The following is a 20,950-nucleotide window of genomic DNA, read 5'->3' as shown; positions in this document are numbered from 1 at the left end:
GGTGATGGTGGTGATGATGGTGATGGTGGTGTTGGTGGGGGTATGATGATGGTGGTGGTGATGGCAGTGGTGGTGATGGTGATGATGTTGATGGTGATAATGGTGATGGTGATGGTGGTGATGATGGTGATGGCGGTGGTGATGATGGTGTTGGTGGGGGTATGATGATGGTGGTGGTGGTGATGGAGGTGAGGGGTTAGTAATAGAAGCAGTAGTAATATAGAAGTAGTATTTTGGTGAAGAAGCAGGAGAATCACATGAAATTCTGTTTTGCATTTTTCTTCACAGAATAGGGAAAATACTGGCAGCTTGTCTCTACTTTTTCTTCTTTGGGGTTGAATAATCTCTTACTTCTGCAACTTTCTATGTGTCTATTTTAGTCTCTTTTGGGCAAAACAGGTATTTTCAATAAAACTTTAATTTCTGCCTCTCAGTAACATGTGAGTATGATTCAGACTCTAGGTCTCAAATCCTAATTTCTGGGAGAGAGTGCCCCATCGGAACAGGTTGGATCATCTGTCCAGTGCTGGTCCAGTCAGCCGGGACCAGTGAGTCAGGGCTGTGTTGGGGTCCCTTATAGGAGCTTGTCAGTGTACCTTACGTGTGGGGGAGGAGGGACATGGAGGAAATGGTAGAAATCTCTAGGATAAGATTTGAACTGAAGAGACGTAGCTGTCTATGATGGGAGGATGATAGAATTTGATAACAGAAGGGATCTGAGGTTTCCTCTTTGGGACACGTGGTGGAGAGTGAACTTTGAATTTGTTGAATGAATGAACAAATATTTAATCTGAAAAAGCAATTTCTGGATTTACTGCCTTCAGACTCTGTGAACATTGGATTACTAGATTAAAAGTAAGTTAGCACAGGTTCAACTTGGGCTACTCTTTGAATGACCTTTAGCAAGTCATATTCCTTAATTTGTTTCCTCATTATACATGGGGTTTAAAAATAATCCTGCCTTATCTCTTTGTGGTGATCAGAAAGATAATACAGATTAAAGTGCTCTGAAAGCTGCAAGATGTTATACAAATATAAAGTTTTATTATGAACATGTGAATACTAAGTAATATCCCTAATAACTCTCTCCTTGGACTTATGCTGGTATTTGCACATGTTCCTGTCCATGGAGGTGAGAGGTAGAAAAGGATGAAAGGCCGTGTAAAACTGCTGAATAATAGGTATTTCACAAGAGGAGGAAATGCTGTAATGCCCTTTGCTTTATTCTCACCTTCCTTAGAACATTTCTGGGTGGGCAAATTACTTTTACTCTAAGCAACTTCTTCATTGCCAAATAGCCTCTGATGTGAAGAGCTTATTTTGGGAGCGAAAGAAGGATAACCAAATTGGTTGCAATAAAAAGAGGCATGCAAGAATACTGGAGTGGGTAGCCATTCCCTTCTGCAGGGGATCTTCCCAATCCAGGGATCAAACCCATGTCTCCTGCATTGCAGGTGGATTTTTTTTTTTTTTACCATCTGTGCCACGAGGGAAGCCCTAAAAAGAGGTATGATTTATACAATTTTGCAGGCTATGGAGACTGTGAGAGATGCTTTGTGACATGAAGGTGTGGAGATGGCATGTGCTTGTGTAGGGGGGTGGGGGAGAGATGGGGGGAGAGGGAGCGTTAAGGAGCCACGGAGAACACAGTCATGGGCTCACCGGGTGTCTCTCCCTTAGCCTGTGGTTCAGTGTGGGGGGCACTGATGCTCTGTACTTGTCTGTCAGTGGTCCATGGAGGGAAGAGACCACTTCCTCCAGCCCACACTAGTGAGCTGTTTCTGGGGGTGGATGAACTGAAGGGAGAGTTGTTAACAGAATTTAAGCTAATGGTTCCACTTGCTGGGTTTTCTTTGACTTTAAGAAAAGACAGTTTGGGAGGGACTGGGGAAACCGCGACGCTGGATATCAGGTTACCTACTATCTCAGCTTAGGCTCAAAGTAATATATGTCGTGCCTATTATTACCTCCAATTCACAGAGAGGGCAATTGACCTTCAGAACGTTGGAATGATTGCCCAAGGTCTGTGGCACATAGAAGAGAATCCAATAGTCAAACTGTGGCTTGTTTGATTCCAAACTGCGTGCTCTCTCTATGACACCAGCTGAAGACTTAACATGGAAACAGTGTCCAGAGATGGTTTAACTTGATTTCAGTGTTACATCCGTCTGTTTCAAGTTAATTGGCTTATTTATGGATACTTTCAGGATCATCTAACCCACCCACAGTCCACTGCAGGTAAAATCCAGACAGATGAGTATCTTAGTTTTTATCAGGATTTTATTCTGAGAAGGAAGACTCCTTGTCATGTTCAATGCTTGGAACACACACTGGGTGGTCATCTGTCCCTTCTCTGCTCAGAGGTCAGTCCAGGTTCCTCGCTTGGGTCGGGCTTTGATGGAGACTCTGAGGGACCTCAGCCAGCAGGGACTTGATGGGAGGCCAGCTGGTCTCTGAGCATTTTGGGGTATGCTCACCTATAAAACAGAACACCCGTGTTGAATGTACTGTGACTTTAGCTGTTCAGAAATGGGGAACCACCAATGTTAAACTGAGCATTTAGAGAAAATTTCAGACCAAGTGGATTTTAAGCTTAGCTTTGCAAGAGGAGAGGGGTTTTCGCAGAAGACAGAGGACAAAAGGGTGTAGATCCAGCCCTGGAGGAGGGCTGCCCTCAGGCAATGATGCAGAAGCAGCCATGAGGTAAGTTTAATGGCGCCGAGTGAAAAAATACTGGATTAGTGGAGTCAAAGTGACAAAGAGGGCCTTAAAGAGAGAGAGAAGAGTTTGGGATTCATCCTGAAGAACAGACCATGCCTATTTTGTTTGGACTATGAAGTTTGGAGAAGGTTGCACGGTCTTCCGGCTCAAGATTGACTGTGATCCACCAGCTCTTTGGTCTTCTGGGAATGCCCACGGAGGATCTCACGGTAGCAAAGTTGCATACTTTTGGGCCACTCCAATGGACATGTAGCTTACACAGGTCCCAGCGTTCCCTGTGAACGTGACTTGTTCTGTTTGGAGGTGTGGGAAGAAGCAATATTCTCGGTAAAGACTCACAGAGACAGCTAACCCTGCACATTGAATCCTAGGCAGAGAAATCCTCGGCTCAGAAATCTATTTCATGTTAATGACAGCCTGGGCGGTGTCTTGTCTGCAGGGGGTCCCTGTTGCTGGTGGGAGTCTCCCTGCTAACAGAATCTCCGTGATGCCGTGGCTCTAGTGTACTTTTACAATATCGTCCCTGACTTTCCCACAACTGTCTTCCCCTGTCTTTTTGCTGAAGTTTCTAAAGCAGGTCTCATCCTTGTTGATTCCTTAGCCCCCAGTCTCCTTCCATCTCTCCTTCCCTTCCCACTCCCATCTATCCTGGCCTTTGGTTTCTTTCCTGTCCCTCCCGATTGGGGTTGTTCTTTTCCCAGTGGCATTTTCTCAGTGCCCTCTTGTCTTTTGTAACAGAGCCATTTAACTTCTTACCTGCTCCTGGCTGTGAGGTTATGGAGGCATCGCTCACATTCGTATGCCAGTGCAGGCTTGACGAGACGGCCTTCGTCTGCACGCTGGTTTGACTTCCTGTTGGTTACACAACCTGTGGGCAGCTGCTCTTTGTGCCTCAGGTTTCCCCACTTTAAAACTGGGTAATAGGCCCTTCCTAGGTGGTTCAGTGGTTAAGAGTCTGCGCTTCCACTGCAGGGGGCGTGGGCTTGATTCCTGGTTGGGGAACTAAGATCCTATATACTGTGTGGCTTGGCCAAAAGGAAAAAAAAAGATAAAATAAAACTGGGGTGATGACAGCCACTGCCTCATAGTGAAGTTATGAGGAGAAATTGAAATCTTGCCTGTGAATCATTTAGTGTAATGTATGGGTCATAATAAATGTTCCCAAAATGTTGTTGTCATTACTATTCTGATAGAGCCTCAGTTAAAACACACATATAATAACTATGTGATTGCAGTCATGAAATTAAAAGATGCTTGCTCCTTGGAAGGAAAGCTATGACAAACGTAAACAGTGTATTAAAAGGCAGAGACATCACTGTGTGGACAAAGGTCCATGTAGTCAAACCGTGATTTTTCCAGTAGTCATGTATGGATGTGAGAGTTGGACCATAAAGAAGGCTGAACACTGAAGAATTGATGCCTTCAAATAGAGGTGCTGAAGACTCTTGAGAGTTCCTTAAACAGCAAAGAGATCAAACCAGTCAATCCTAAAGAAAATCAACCCTGAATATTCATTGGAAGGACTGAAGCTGAAGCTCCAATATTTCAGCCACCTGATGCCTAGGTCTGACTCATTGGAAAAGACCTATGCTGGGAAAGATTGAGGGCAGGAGAAGCGGGCAACAGAGGATGAGATGGTTGGATAGAATTACCAACTCAATGAGTATGAGTTTGCACAAATTCTGAGAGACAGTGAAGGATAGGGAAGCCTGGTGTGCTGTAGTCCATGGGGTCACAAAGAGTTGGCCACGACTTAGCAACTGAACAAAAACTTCAGTCAAAATCCTGAAACTGGAGCCTATTATACAGAGTGAAGTAAGTCAGGAAGAAAAACACCAATACAGTATATTAACACATATATATAGAATTTAGAAAGATGGTAACGATGATCCTATATTCGAGGCAGCAAAAGAGACACAGATGTAAAGAACAGACTTTTGGACTCTGTGGGAGAAGGCGAGGGTGGGATGATTTGAGAGACTAGCACTGAAACATGTACATTAGCATATATGAAAGAGATCACCAGTCCAGGTTGATGAATGAGACAGGATGCTCAGGGCCAGTGCACTGGGATGACCCTGCGGGATAGGATGGGGAGGGAGGTGGGAGGGGGGTTCAGGATGGGGGACACATGTACATCCATGGCTGATTCATGTCAATGTATGGCAAAAACCACTACAATATTGTAAAGTAATTAGCCTCCAATTACAATAAATAAAAATAAATAAGAATCCTGATTGAGGAGAGAAGGAGATATTGGCATATTTGAAGGCACATGCAGTTGGGAGTCCAGGTTCTGGGCTCTGGTCACAGCTGTGACAGATGCATAGTAATCATAATAATTGTACCTGACACTGTTGATTGCATAACACCAAGTCTTTTACTTGTGTTATAAGGTTTAATCTTTATAATTTGATTGGGTGTGGGTGTGTGCATGCTCCATGTGTCTGATTCTTTGTGACCCCATGGGCTGTAGCCTGCCAAGCTCCTCTGTCCATGGAATTTTCCAGGCAAGAATGACCAGAGTGGGTTGCCATTTCCTCCTCCAGGGGATCTTCCTGACCCCAGGATCGAACCCTCATCTCTTATGTCTCCTGCATTGGCAGGCGGATTCTTTACCGCTAGTGCCACTTTTATCTTCATTTAGGTTAAGGAAACTGAGGTTTACTTGGCTGTACTTTCCCAGCCAGTAAACAGACCTGGGCTCTGAATTCAGATCAGTCTCCTCACTTGTAAAATGAGGGAGCTCTGTGTGATGACCTCTAACGTTCTTTAGGGTTAATACTAAACAGACCACGTGGGCTCTGATGCAGAGTTGACAAGCATCCAGCTGGCAGTTCAGACCCTTGCTGCTCTTGGGCCTTTGTCAATACTGATGAGATAATGTCAGCAAAAGACCGCAGTACCCAGCAGGCCTCCATGCACCTTAGTTTTACTTTCCTTCCTCTTCTAGTTCTAATTTTTTTAACTGTGTGGTTCCAAACAAACACAGTAGATGGGGGATTTCCAGTATCTGGTCTGCAGGTTTTACTGGTTCCCATCATTTCCACTGGTTGATGAAATGAGAAAAATGACAAGAGAGTAAACTTTTCAAAATAATAAATTCATTCTGTTTTTAATAGTCTGTGTCCACAGTGAAATAATGATAATAGATATTGACTTTTGTCTAGTTTTTCTAGGTGATACACAGTTTATAAATTTAGGTCCCTTGGCCTGAATTTTTCCTGAATTTTCTCTTATCCAGAAAAGCAAATGACCAGGCATTAATCATAGATGAGCTGAGTTTTTAAAATGATCTGTCATTAAAAAAAAAAAAAAGGTTAAAAAATTTTTCCATTAGGTCACAGATTGAGACTTTTATAAATTTGAAATAAAAATAAATGGCTAGGAGAATTAAATTAAAAACCATATATATATATATATATATATACAAACACAAGCTCCATTTTTTATTATTAGGTTTAGGAGACAGAAATTTCTCTGACAAGTGGTAATAAAAGTTCGTAAATACCTATCCTTAGTTTTAACACTTATCTCCCTGGGACTGGCAACAACGGGTTCATGGATCACTGGCATCACTGGGGCTTCTCTGGACACTCAGACAGTAAAGAATCCACCTGAGATACAGGAGATCCGAGGTTGATCCCTGCGCCAAGAAGATCCCCTTTGGCTACCCACTCCAGTATTCTTGCCTGGAAAATTACATGGGCAAAGGAGCCTAGCAGGCTACAGTCCATGGGGTCGCAAAGAGTTGGACACGACTGAGTGACTGATACTTTCACTTCACTTTATTGGAGTAAAGTTGATTTACACGGTTGTGTTCATTTCTGCTGTACAACAAAGTGAGTCAGTTATACACATATCCACTCCTTTTTAGATTCTATTTCCATATAAGTCATTATAAGCTATTGACTAGAGTTCCCTCTGCTATACGGTAAGTTCTTATTAGTTACCAGTTTCACATACGATAGTGTGTATACGTCAACCCCAACCTGCCTATTGATGAGCCTGGTAACAGAGCAAGACTGACTCAAAATGTAGATGACAAAATAATGTAGCTTATCTGTCCTGCTTTGAGGGAGGGTCTGCCTAGCAATAGAGTTCTTAACTTGGGATTCATGCATTTAGTTCAGAAAGTAGGTGAATTGGAAGGGGAAAATACTTTTTTCTTTGCTTGAATGCTGACATTTAATCTGTCAAAGTATAAAGTCAGGCCATGAATCACCGTCGTGTGAGCAGTATCCAAGACTTTGGTTCCAAGAGAGGTCACGGTTACTTTTATATCATATATCGAAGATAATTGCAAAATACTGTCTACACTGTTTTTAAACTGTAGTAGCTGCTAGGTTTGTTAGTTAATATATCCTTAAAGAAGCACTTTGACTGTGTGAATCACAGCAAACTGTGGAAAATTCTTAAAGAGATGGGAATACCAGACCACCCGACCTGTCTCCTGAGAAATCTGTATGCAGGTCAAGAAGCAACAGTTAGAACTGGACATGAAACAACAGACTGGTTACAAATAGGAAAAGGAGTACGTCAAGGCTGTATATTGTCACCCTGCTTATTTAACTTCTATGCAGAGTGCATCACGCGAAATGCCAGGCTGGATGAAGAATCAAGATTGCCGGGAGAAATATCAATAACCTCAGATATGCAGATGACACCACCTTTATGGCAGATAGTGAAGAGGAACTAAAAAGCCTCTTGATGAAAGTGAAAGAGGAGAGTGAAAAAGTTGGCTTAAAACTCAACATTCAGAAAACTAAGATCATGGCATCCAGTCCCATCACTTCATGGCAAATAGATGGGGAAACAATGGAAATAGTGGCAGACTTTATTTTTTTAGGCTACAAAATCACTGCAAATGGTGACTGCAGCCATGAAATTAAAAGACGCTTGCTTCTTGGAAGAAAAGCTATGACCAATCTAGACAGCATATTAAAAAGCAGAGACATTACCAACAAAAGTCTGTCTGGTCAAAGCTATGGTTTTTCTAGCAGTCATGTATGGATGTGAGAGTTGGACTTTAAAGAAAGCTGAGCGCTGAAGAATTGATACTCTTGAACTCTGGTGTTGGAGAAGACACTTGAGAGTCCCTTCGACTGCAAGGAGATCCAACCAGTCCATCCTAAAGGAAATCAGCCCTGAATATTCATTGGAAAGACTGATGTTGAAGCTGAAACTCCAATAATTTGGCCACCTGATGCTGAGAACCAACTCATTGGAAAAGACCCTGATGTTGGGAAAGATTGAAGGCAGGAGAAGGGGACAACAGAGGATGAGATGGTTGAATGGCATCACTGATTCAATGGACATGAATTTGAGCAAGCTCCAGAAGTTGGTGATGGACAGGGAAGCCTGGCATGCTGCAGTCTATGGGGTGGCAAAGAGTCGGACATGACTGAGTGACTGAACTAAAAAAGAACATACATTATTATATTGCAATTTAAGAAGTACTTTAGTAACTGTAACTCAGTGAAGTTGGTTTCTTTTGTATCCTTGTTTTGTACTTCTCTATATTGTCTCATGCATTTAAAAAAATGTAATCCTTGGAGATGGAAATGGCAACCCACTCCAGTATTCCTGCCTGGGAAATCCTATGGACAGAGGAGCCTGGTGGGCTACAGTCCTTGGGGTTGCAAAGAGTCAGACACGACTGAGGGACTAAACAACAACCACCTCAGCCCCTGCATCTGTACAATGAGGACAGCAGTCCTCTCCATCTCGTAAAGATACTGTGTGGATAGTGTGTGAAGAAAAAAACTTGTTACAGAGAACCTACTCTATAGCTTAGGCAACTCCACTCCATGCTCTGTGGTGACCCAGATGGGAAGGAAATCCAAAAAAGAGGGGATATGTGTGTATGTATAGCTGATTCATTTTGCTGTATTACAGAGATCAATACATTGTAAAACAACAACTATACTCCAATCAAAACTGATCAAAAACAAAAAAATAAAAAATGTAATCCTAAGAGCAGTCCAGAGGAAGCATCAGGTGGCCAAAGGGTCTCTTTAGCCCATGTACACATGCGCACACACATACAGCTTTAAAAAGAGGCAGGAAAAGAGAACTATTTTGTAAACATTTTCAGAACCATTTCCTTCGAACACTGATCAGCGAATGAGATTGGGGTCCCTGGGAGCGACGGAGCTCTTCTGGGCTACCCGGGTCGTTTTATTGTTGTTGTTCTTTGCCATCTGCGCTTTGAGTCAGTCTTGCTCTGCTACCAGGCTCGTGGAGCGTCACGGCTGCAGAGACATTCTGTGTCCCTGGGTTCAGGGTGGTCGCTTCTTGCCCCAAGGTCTTAAAGGATGTTCGCCTCAGAGGAAGACCTTGATTACTAATTAACCAGCAAATCTGAGCCTGAGAAAGAGCTGGGCGGTGATTTGCATTTGAACTCCATTAACATCAGCACAGTAAGCGGTTGCCAGGGCTGTGGCTGCTTTCTCTGGACTGTGCTCTGCGTGGATTACCAGCCCATCGTTCAGGGAGAGGACGCAACCTCGGGGTGATGAGGTATGTTCCTAAACCGTGTGCTCACCGATAGCTACAGATGCGCGTGTACAAGTGTGTGTGGGTTTGTGCTCATCTCCTTCAATCAGATGCTCTTGTTAACTGGATAAACACAAAGATAAGCGTCAATAACAAAGCACAAAATTATACAAACACATATTTAACAAAATTCAACTGTTTTTCCTTGAGACGTGTGTGTGTGTCCGTGGTGATGATTGATTTAATATTCGAGGTGAATTCTGATTCTTGAGACGAGATGGGGGAAGTGAGGGGAAGGAGTTAGAATTTGGGAGTTAGATGAGGGCAATTTGGGATGTTCCTTCTAGAAGGGCATGGAGCTGGGATTGAGAAGTGGTGTTTCGAGAATCCGTCACAGTCAGCAACTTGAGAAATCTGTTTCTCTCCCTGTGAGTTTGGTGCCTTTGCTGATCAAATAGATTGTTATGGGGAAGAGTCTAAAGGGGTGTATGTGTGTGAAGTATTGGGGTGTGTACCTGCTTTGGTATGTCATGGGGAGTGTGAGAGATTTCCTGTGGGGTCTGGAAGAAAGAAATGAAGGGAAAGACTCTACGTCTGGACTGACAGTCCCATGTCAAAATGAAACGCATGCCTAGGGGAGTGGAAAGGTGATGGACCGTTGCTCGCCCCTCTCTGACAGAACGAAGTAAGAGAGAGTCCTGTCTTCACTGGTTGTTGAGAGCCTAGCTGGACACAGTGGGCATTTCTTTTCTGATGAGCCATGGAGGTGAGAAGGCAGAGGTGCAACAGGGGAAACGGAAGGGAGACCACGATCAATCCCGTGGGTCTCACTAGAAATGGCTTCCATGGGTTCCCAACAGAGGGTCTGAATGGTGGCTTTCCTCCATGGAAGGGGTGATCCAAACCTCTAAACTGTCTACGGCTCTTTATCACGGTGTGGAGCCACGTGTATGCATGGCGGGCGGGCGGGAGGAAGAGAGAGGGGTCTTTGTTTTGCTGTGCTGGGAAGGACCAAATGATGGGGGGGCCCTTCTGCTCTGTACCCCCAACTGAGCACAGCACGTCACTGTTTCACTCACACTTCCACAGATGCCAATGATTTTCAGCATCAGGCAACCCTTACAAATGAATTTTGATGGGCTAATACCATTACTTTATATGTAAACTGCGCCCTGAGCATGGGACACTAAGGGCCAGATGGCCCTAGAAGAAGAGATTTTCCATCTGAAAATTTCCTAAACTGCCAAATGTGATGGAGAAAATAGGCCTTTGCACGCCCTGCTGCTGGGTGACAGGAGGGTCATAGCTGTCTTCTAGAGATGATCCATTTGGGGTTTGGATGAGGAAAATGCGACCCAGGGGGGTTCAGCAGTTTTTCCAACGTCACACAGCTAAGTTAGGTCAAGCTTTTAGATCTTTGCACTTTGGATGTGACAAGACTTGGGAGAAAAAGACGGTTAGCTCCCTTTTTCCTTCCCATTCTCTAAATATCCAGATGACAATGTATCAAGCCAATGAATTTTGCCCAGGAGTTTCGAGGAATGGCTTTGACTCACTGGGGTCCTCTTTGCAAGTTATCCTCAATCTCTGTAAAACGAATCCTCTCTTTTCCACAAGAGCTCTTGCCTTCTGTTGTCAAAGAATTTTTAAAAGACTTAAATTGCCATATGCCAATAAGCTACCAGCTATACATAAAAAAATGAAGATTAATTACCTAGTTTTTCGAGTGAATTTAGATAGCCATCTCAAGTTTGGGTCCCACCTGACTTATCTATCTACTTTGCCTAAATGATTAGAGCAGTACCAGGAGAATGAGCTGTAGCAATTATTCATATAACCGTCTTAATTCAAGAGGGAAAAAATGACCATGGAGTCCATATGATTTATGTACAGCAATAACTTTCAGCTCTCCCATGAGACTCGCCCTAATTAAAATAGCACCCATCACCCCCATTCTCCCCAGTTCCTCATCCTCCCCTACCCAAGCTTTATTTTTTCTCCAGAGCACTTATCAAAGTCTAACCTACCATACAGTCTCAGCTTAGAGGATAGTTGTGAGGACAAGATGAAATAATGCATACTATGCACTTCACCCCGTGCCACACATGTTCTAAGCACTTGGTTAATGACCCAGATACTATCTGATGAAAGCACAATCTCACCAAAAGCTTTCTCTGGAGCACACCATGGACATTATGGCATGGAATAAGAGAGTAGTGGTTACAGGTTCTGGCTGTGAGGTACAAAGGGCTGGTATTCAAACTGTGACTTTGCCCCTTATCATCTGTGTGAAGTCAGGCAGGCTATACGACCATGCTGAAGCTCTATTTCCTCATCTGAAAGTGAAGATGGTGGCAATAACTCACTGAGGGTTGTTAGGAAGATCACGTGCAACAAATTATGTAATCTTCTTAGCACTTCTTAGCAACATTATGTCAATTGTTGGTAGTGATTTTTATCATTGTAATTGCACAGTTTTTGCTTGTCACATGAAATAGAATATCCAAAGATTGACGACAGTCTGCTAAGTAAGTTTTTTCTTTTAACAATTTTTCTGTTCAAAGCAGTTAAATCTATTTAAATTGCTTCCTTATTCTATTTGCCTCCTGTCATTTTTCTTTTTTAAACTTTTTTAAAAATTTATTTTTAGTTGGAGGATAATTGCTTTACAACTGAGTTGGTTTCTGCTGAACAGCTACGTGGATCAGCCATAAGTATACATGTTCGTCATTTTTCTTGATCTTAATTTTTTCTGAATCGTATTTCCAATTTAGGACATGGTAAGGTTTCACCACTGAGATCCTTATAATTTGGGAAGTAAGGTCAACCAGATGATGCTGATGATAGATTTTTTTTTTCCTTTAAGGCTTAAGGAAATATGTCTCTCCTATAGCTAGAAACTTATTAATCTTTGTTCCATAGAGCAGGTAACCATATTTAAATATATAATGCAAAAGGACTTTTTGATGAGAGGCAAACAGATTTTTTTAAAACATAAATGATATTTTTTCAAAAGTCATATTTACTCATGTATATTAGTTATCTATTGTTGCATAACAAACTGCCCAAAATTTAACAGCTTGAAGCAATAAATATTTATTATCTCACAATTCCTGTGGGTTTGGAATACTGCATCTCCATGCAGCCCAACATGTCTCTCCATCCTTGTATTTCCCGTAAATTATTAGACCTGAAGTTTTGACAGATACAGATTTGTTTTCTGTAGCATGAATGGTGCTTAGATGGGAACAGCATCTTCCAGCAGGACACACATAAAATCTAGCAGATTCTTTTTTTTGCTTTAACTGTTCACAGTCATTGGGGAGCATTTCTTCACTCCGCTATTTCATTAGGAGTTGTGATGCAGTGACACTGTGATTTTATCATTCTTTGCTTACTTAGTAAATGAAATATTCCTATAGAAAGAAATTTCCCCTCATCCATCATTTGGTTTATAAAGGAACAGTTTGTAGAGGAAAGGTAGGATAAACATTTGACTTTTTATATACTGGTTTTCAAACTAAGGAGTTTTTCTCCTAGAATCCTCCAAAGGTGATCAATGAGATTTTTTAGTCCAAAATCTTTATGAACTCATAGATTTAAATACATTTCATCCATATTAGTCCATTGATGGCATTATTATTATTAATGTTCATATTGTCCCACTTTACCCAGTGAGAGTCTCTCCTGGTACTTTTTGGTAGCTCCCTGCTTCCTGGTTTAACATGATAACCTAAGCTCCTTTTGTACATTTCCTGCCCCAGGCTCAAATTAAACATCTCTAAGGAGTCCTTAGAGATGATTCCTTTACATGGGAAATAGCATTCAGAATAGTATTGGACTTCCCCGGTGGCTCAGTGGTAAAGAATCTGCCTGCCAATGCAAGAGACTCGGGTTTGATCCCTGGGTCAGGAAGGTTTCCCTGAAGAATGAAATGGCAACCCACTCCAGTATTCTTGCCTGAAAAATCCCATGGACAGAAGAGCCTGGCAGGCTACAGTCCATGGGGTCGCAAAGAGTCAGACATGACTGGGTGACTAACACTTACTTTAGAGTGAGATTAGCCAATTGATACTTTTTTAATCTATTAATAGTTGATGGGTACCTGGGCCTTTGTTATTTTACTCGTTCCTCTTGTTATATACATTTGAGCTTTTCCATTAAAAAAACTTCACTGCCTATATGTGAAAGAAAACTCAAATCTAAAATTATTTTCTCTTTCTTTGTAGATGGCAAGGAAGAAGCTGAAAAAGTTCACTACTTTGGAGCTTATGCTCAGTGTTCTTCTGCTTGTGGTGTTTATCATCACTATTCCTATCTTCGTGCTTTCAGCCAGAGATTCCCTGGAATCACAAGGTAACAAGGAAGTCTGGAGTTATCCCTCCATATGTTGCTCTTTTCAAAGCAGAAACCTCATAAATGGCAGGGAAATGATGCTTTCATGTTCACTGGTGTGAGCCTGGATTTGTAGTGTATATGTGTGTTGGGGACCATCTGACTCAAACTGTGACAGTGCAGTTCCATTCAGTTCGGTTCAGTCGCTCAGTTGTGTCTGACTCCCTGGGACCCCATGGACTGCAGCATGCCAGGCCTCCCTGTCCATCACCAACTCCCAGAGCCTGCTCAAACTCATGTCCATTGAGTTGGTGATACCATCCAACCATCTCATCCTCTGTTGTCCCCTTTCTTCCTGCCTTCAATCTTTCCCAGCATCAGGGTCTTTTCCAGAGTCAGCTCTTCACATGAGGCGGCCAAATTATTGGAGTTTCAGCTTCAGCATCAGTCCTTCCAATGAACACCCACGACTGATCTCCTTTAGGATGGACTGGTTGGATCTCCTTGCAGTCCAAGGGACTCTCAAGGGTCTTTTCCAACTCCATAGTTCAAAAGCATCAATTCTTCAGCATTCACCTTTCTTTATGGTCCAGCTCTCACATCCATACATGACTATGACTACTGGAAAAACCATAGCCTTGACTAGATGGACCTTTGTTGGCAAAATGATGTGACAGCACAACAGGTATACACTGTAGGCCTAACTCTGACACTTTTATTCCCCAGTTTAGCATAGTACAGGATTCCACAACTGGCACTTGAAATATATTGGCCAAATTTCATTGAATAATTGTATTTTTTCACAATAATAATTAATAATACCCTTATATGAAACTCCAATACTTTGGCCACCTGATGCAAAGAACTGACTCATTGGAAAAGACCCTGAAGCTGGGAAAGATTGAAGGTAGGAGTAGAAGGGGACAACAGAAGATAAGATGGTTGGATGGCATCACCGACTCGATGGAGTTTGAGCAAGCTCCAGGAGCTGGTGATGGACAGGGAAGCCCGGTGTGCTGAAGTCCATGGGGTTGCAAAGAGTCAGACATGACTGAGTGACTGAACTGATGTAAAACATAGTCAAATAAGTATACAATCAAGTAAAGCATATTAGGCCCAAGTTTGTTCTTTAAAAAAATAACAACTAATAGAGTTGTTTTTTAAAAGTTTATTGAACTGTATTATTTTCAAAGCAGGGCTAGATTGTGCTGAGTTATCCGTGATTTTGTATCTGGGCTTCATCTAAGAGCAGCTTCCTAGTTGGGGCAGGCAACGAGGGCCAGTATGTAGCCAGAGGAAAAACTATTCCCTCCTTCCCTTATTCTTAGCCATGCCATTTCTACTTTTGTGGGAAGCTAGATTAAATAATCTCAAAAGCTGTTCAATTCTTAAAATTCTCTGATCCTGAAGATGAAACTAAAGCCTGCAAGCAGAAACTGGCACAAATAAGAAGTTCTTGTAATCCACCAATTTTGGGGTATTTTGTTTGCTTATTTTTTTGAAAGATTTTTGTTTGCTTGTTTGCTTTTGATGTGGGTCATTTTTAGTCTTTATTGAATTTGTTACAATATTGCTTCTGTTTTATGTTTGGTTTTTTACCTTGAGGCATGTGGGTGGGATCTTATCTTAGCTCCTCAATTAGGGATCAAGCCTGTACTCCCTGCATTGGAAAATGAAATCTTTAAACCACTGAACCACCAGGGAAATCCCAATCTACCACTTTGAATTGGAAACCTTAGTGAAAAGAAACATTATTAAATGCCTCATTGTTTTGTCCTAATATTGTTATGAGCTTATTGTAGAGAGCCCTAAAGAAATCTTTGATGAGCTTCCAATCTAATGGTGGAATCCAACTCCTTGCTCTTGTATGCACTCGGGGAAGGCCTTGCTGGTAGAAGATGGTGCAGGTATGCGTACATGCTAAGTTGCTTCAGTTGTGTCCGACTCTTTGCGACCTGCCAGACTTCTGCCTGCCAGGCTTCTCTGTCCATAGGATTTCCCAGGCAAGAATACTGGAGTGGGTTGTCATGCTCTTCTCCAGGTATGGGTATATATAGAGTTAAATGCAGTCAGCAAGAACAAAATGAAGCTTTATAAAGTGAATATGTACATTTCAAAGTCACAGAGTGAAGCCCAGTCAGTAGTGACATCCATATAATTGGAGGTGTTGAGAGCTATGGGGGTATCAAATGCCTGTGATGTTAATTCTGTCTGATGGTCTTATGTTTGTTTTTGGGATAATCCTAGATGCTGGGACGACAGTTAGCCCAGATCCTGGGACAAGTACCAGCCCTGGTTCTGCCGAGTGCCCAGTGGTAAATGACTTGGAACGGATAAACTGCATCCCTGACCAATCACCAACAAAGGTTTGAGTTATGGATCTGGTTTGCATTTAAGTGTTTATGCAATTGGATAAAGTGTTTTTTGTTTGTTTGTAGCCCCTAGAATTGTTTGCATTGCAATTATTGCTGACTCAGAAAAAGTAATCCTGTATTCAGGTTTAAATGACAGTGCAGCTTTAGGAAAAGAACTAGAAAATTCCCTTGGGTTGTTGGATTCAGCACATAAAAGTATAGGCTGCCCAGTCAAGTTTAACTTTAGATAAACAATGAATTTTGTTTTAGTATATGTTTCGAGTAAGACTTGGGACTTACTCATACTAAAAATGTATTTGTCTTTTATCTGGTAACACTGCTTGGTTACTAGTTCTCTCTGACTCTTTCTTCTCTCCTCTGTCTGTCTCTCTTTTTTCCTTACACATTTCCAATAGGTTTTCTAGGATACAATAAAAAGTCAGCCACAGGCACAAAATAGTATTTCAAATAAGGACAAAGTTTCCAGAGCCTTCCTTTGTGGCTCAGCTGGTAAAGAATCCACCTGTGATGTGGGACACCTGGGTTCGATCCCTGGATTGGGAAGATCCCCTGGAGAAGGGAATGGCTACCCACTCCGGTATCCTGGCCTGGAGAATTCCAAGGTCTGTATAGTCCATGAGGTTGCAAAGAGTCGGACACAACTGAGCGACTTTCACTTTCCAGAGCCAAGTTTTGAAGGAAGAGGTAATAAATACCAGATTAAAGATAGTACAGACATCTGGACATTTACTGTAGGGCAATGTTTCTTGATCATCAGCTGAAATCCAGCAGGATATTAGGAGTATAAAGTGCATTGGACACACCATATCAGTCACATTTCACGTTGGGAGTGAATAAACACAAAATGCAGGCTTCTGAGTGAAGTCCACTGACGTGTAATGGCAGGTTTGTACCAGGCACAGAGAGGATGCTTGCTGCCTGTGAGTCTTGGGCATGTGGCACCCTCACATTTACCTCTGTGCTGTCCTACTGTTTGTGGGCTGGAAAAATCTGTGATGTTCTTGAGAGATACTATTTTAGTTTGTCTAAAGGTCCTAATACCAAAGGGCATTGTATTTCTATGTTTTTCTCTCATATGTCTGGAGGCTAGAAGTCCAAAATCAAGATGTTGTTAGGGTTGGTTCCTTTAAAAAAAAGAAATATTTATTTATTTTGGCTGTTCTGGGTCTTTGTTGCCATGCTCGGGCTTTCTCTAGTTGTGGCAGTGGGTGGGGCTACTCTAGTTGCTGCGTGTGGGCTTTTCATTGTGGTGGCTTCTCTTGTGGCAGAGCATGAGCTCTAGGGTGTGGGCTTCACTAGTTGTGGCACACAGGCTTAGTTGCCCTGTGGCATGTGGGCCCTTCCTGGACCTGGGATCGAACCTGTGTCTCCTGCATTGGTAGGCAGATTCTTAACTACTGGACTATCAGGGACGTCTAGGGTTGGTTCCTTTTGAGAGCTCTGAAGAAGAATCTGTTCCATGCATTTGTCCTAACTTCTGGTGATGCCACAATGCTTGGTGTTTGTTGGCTTGAAGCTACCTCACTCCATTCTCTGCCTCTATCTTCACATGACATTCTCCATGTGTCTACGTGTGTCTCTGTTCAAATTACTGTAGTTAGGAGAAGAGTGATTTGACAGAACTAGTCAGGAAGCTCAGAGGCTACGTTGAAGGCAAGAGAGAGCTCCAACATGGTTGTTTTTGTTGTTGAGTTGCTGTCCAACTCTTTGCGATCCCATGGAGTGCAGCACACCAGCCTCCCCCGTCCTTTCCTTCACTATCTCCCGGAGTTTGCTCAAGTTCACGTGCGTTGAGTCAGTGATACCATCCAGCCATCTGGTCCTCTGTTGGCCCTTCTCCTCCTGCCTGCCAAACTCAGAAGAAATCCCAATTAGATCAGTTCATCTCAGCAAGACTCTTGCACCCTTCATCTGTCATCTTATCCTGAGCAACATGAATGTAACTCACTCATGAATTAGTGAAGAGAGATGCCTGCTTGGAGTAGGAAGAAATGAATCTGAGCAAAAAAGGTGGATTCAGATTTTGGAAGACCTTGGATTTGGAGTAGAGAAGTTTGTTTTTTTATGTGGCACATAGCATCTAGGAGAAGCCGCTGAGGGCTGAACGAAATCATCTAATCAGAAGCTAAGAAAAGAGAGAATAAAAGACATAGAAATAAAGGAAAAAGAAGATAGAAGAGAGAAAGAAAAAAAAAAGTCACTTTAGTCTGGGGCCAAATGTCAAAAAGTTTAGTGTTTTAGATGATAGATTCAATAGGTAGAGGAGATAACCGAAGTAAAGAGATAACAAGACTATAAGGCAAAAATTTATAAGTTGTAAATAAAATACTGTGTGGATCACAAATCAGAAGAGATTATTACCAAGGAGAAGGTGGCGGTCTGGAATTAGCAATAAGTAGGATTTTTGACAGAGATGAGAGAAACGGAAAGTGAATTCAGAGAAGAGGAGACAGTGCACACAAGTGATATAAGAGGACGTGTGGGGCCCACATGGGGCATATCAAGTGGTCCCGTACGGCCAAATACAGGATGGGCGCCAGAGAGCAGGCTGTGTTCGGAACTATAAGGCAGATCGGAGCTTGCTGTGGAGGACCGTCCCTGTGCTCCTGTGTCAACAGGAATGGGAAGTTGTGGTCTAGGCAGGTTGTGCTGAAGCAGGATGTTTCCGGAAAGCAGATCCACACCCATTTACCTGCCCCTGTGATAGCGTGCTAGGAAACTACTTGCTCAGAAGCCTGCCTGGAAGACGAATGCATCTTCGGCCTGTTCACCCTCCTGCAACACCCCATCTTGTTGCTGGCCACGTGAACTTCACATGTCAATGCTGCCTCAGGAATCGGTCTTTAGTTTTATTATAAGGCCTTTTAATAAACGCTGTGGTATCAAGATCGTAGTTCAGTAAACAACCTTTGCCTTTCTTCTATGTGTTATACCCAAGCGAGTTAATCTATGACCTTGGCATTCAGTCACTAGCCTGCTCCTCTTCAGCTCAACCAGAGGGAGAGACTCTGGAAAGCACTTTCAGGGATTGGGTTTTTCATAGAAGATATTTCTTAGGTATTTTGTTGTGTGTTTTAAATATCCTGGGTGCTATATGCTGATCCAGGCTGTTGTCGAGAGGCTCTGATTCTGTGGGTAATGATGTGTACATGTGTCTATAGATACAGATATAGATAAATATCTATATAGATGCTTAATGTTAAAGTATCTATAGACATATAGATAAGTGTATTTGTTGAAGGAAAGTATTATGGCTATATGGGGGAGGGAAGTGGGAAGAAATTATGAACATGATGCCAGGCTGGGCACAATGTTTTACTGCTGAGGCCATTGCTGTAAAGTTTTATTATTCCTCTCACCTTCTCTTCTCTGGGGTTGAAGAATTAGCAGTATAAATCTCCCTTCAGATGATTCTTTGTTGTAAACCCCATTTTTTTCTTATCCCAGTAAAGGGAGGGAATCCTGTGTCCAGGACATAATAAAGTCATCTGTCAACCACTCCCCCAGTGCTCTTGGGAGCCTTTTTAGAGAGAATGGGCTCAAAGAGCCCCTTCCATAGGTCTCAGAAAGAAAGATGGCTCAGTTATTAGTAGCTAAACCTCTAGTCCTGATCTATAGTTCTGGATTAGCAGCTGGTTACAGGGCATCTTCACCTGGATGTCTCACAATCATGTCACTGGAACTCACCACCTTCTCATCAAATCTGCTTTCCTGTCTCAACTGCAGATTTGTCTGGGCAGTTCTGTTATGCTTCTAGTCTCTGAGGCTGGAACAGCATAACTTTTGCTTGACTCTTCCCCTCAGTGCTTTTGGTCAGTATTTCATGTATTTTAAAACATTTTTCTTAACAATATTTTCTAGAAAAAGCACTTCGTTCCCATTCTCACTGCTGTCATGCTCAGGTACTGAGTAAGACAGTAACCCAGGCATGAAGTAACACTTACTTCATGCCTGGGTTACTCAGTCGCCTGCGAGTGTTTCTTCTGAATTTCAATTCTGCCCCTCCTGCCTGCTTCATTACATGCATGGTAGAAGCTGCTCTCCTGAACATCCTACTTGCATTCTATTTCTACCTAACTAGAGTACCTATAGCATATATTACGATGCATTAGGTAACATTCAAACACTTCCTTCTGTCATCTAAGACTCTAATTACCCTTTTCTGTGCCTCCGTAGTGTAGTGTAGTGTCACTTAGACCGTCCCACCCATGCAGATTTTAGGGACAGCTGGAGGGCATGGCAACCCACTCCAATATTCTTGCTTGGAGAATCCCATGGACAGAGGAGCCGGGCAGGTTACAGTCCATAGGGTAGCAAAGAGTCGGACAGGACTGAAGCAATTTAGCTCACAGCCTATACTTACCCTGAACCTCTCCATTCTGAAAGAGCGTATCACTTTCCACTTCCCTGATGAAGCCTTTTATCCACCATTCCAGAATTTAGTTGCATGATCCCACGGATGGCAGGGAGCAGAAATATTTAGCATAAATTCCAGATATCCAGCTCGGGAGAGAGATGGTAGGCAATAAATTTCAACTCATTGATTTTCAGGATTGGAATGTATTGTACAAAAAGAGATTTACGTGGTTAAACTAAACCTACAATCCCTGAGTAACCGTGTAGTTAAGCTGAGAACAATTTACAATTATGTGTTTCCTGTGGATAAGATTAATAATAATACTAATGGTAATCTTTCTGATGACATTTGAGTGGTCACCCTATTTCTTATTCAGAAATTTTGTCATATTTGATAACAAACATACCTGGTAATTACTTATTACTTATGTCTTTTTCCAAATTCTAATTTCTTATCAATAAGTGTTTAATGGAGTGGGTTTTACAGCATGTTAGCAAGTAATATCAGATCATTATTAGTCTCCAACCTCAGAATTACTCTGTGTTCACACAACATTAATTAAGAGCCATTGTATTATACTGGGAAGGGCAGTGAGCTGCAAAGGCCTGAATATAGACTTAAGTCGTCTTCTGATAGTGTAGCCGTTGGGCAGCAGCCTGGTAGG

The 20,950-nt window shown here is 42.3% G+C and overlaps 1 protein-coding gene and 1 long non-coding RNA gene across 4 annotated transcripts in view; one reads left to right on the top strand and one right to left on the bottom strand.

Moving 5' to 3' along the window:
• Positions 1-1,238: 1,238 nt before the first annotated feature.
• The window catches only part of MGAM (maltase-glucoamylase), a 93,759-nt gene continuing 74,047 nt past the window's right edge, over positions 1,239-20,950 (top strand). Inside the window, exons 1-3 of one of the 2 annotated variants that reach the window (XM_020911014.2) lie at positions 1,239-1,507; positions 13,449-13,575; positions 15,802-15,920. In XM_020911014.2, coding sequence (XP_020766673.2) covers positions 13,449-13,575; positions 15,802-15,920 — 246 coding nt within the window. In that variant the 5' untranslated portion in view covers positions 1,239-1,507. Of the gene's footprint in view, positions 1,508-9,145; positions 9,244-13,448; positions 13,576-15,801; positions 15,921-20,950 lie in introns of those variants that run through there. The other variant, XM_070464180.1, reaches the window with a different exon arrangement.
• On the bottom strand, positions 2,263-3,600 carry LOC139035147 (uncharacterized). Of its 2 annotated transcripts, none has more exons than XR_011487712.1 (3): positions 3,478-3,600; positions 2,813-3,014; positions 2,263-2,477 (listed from the first exon to the last, which is right to left on the bottom strand). It is a non-coding gene; the product is annotated as an uncharacterized lncRNA (long non-coding RNA). The 2 variants fall into 2 exon arrangements; XR_011487707.1 differs by having other exon boundaries at positions 2,813-2,996; positions 3,478-3,598.

This window comes from Odocoileus virginianus, chromosome 1 (assembly GCF_023699985.2).
Source record: "Odocoileus virginianus isolate 20LAN1187 ecotype Illinois chromosome 1, Ovbor_1.2, whole genome shotgun sequence".
Classification (NCBI taxonomy): Eukaryota; Metazoa; Chordata; class Mammalia; order Artiodactyla; family Cervidae; genus Odocoileus; species Odocoileus virginianus.
This window is presented reverse-complemented; position numbering and strand designations above follow the sequence as displayed.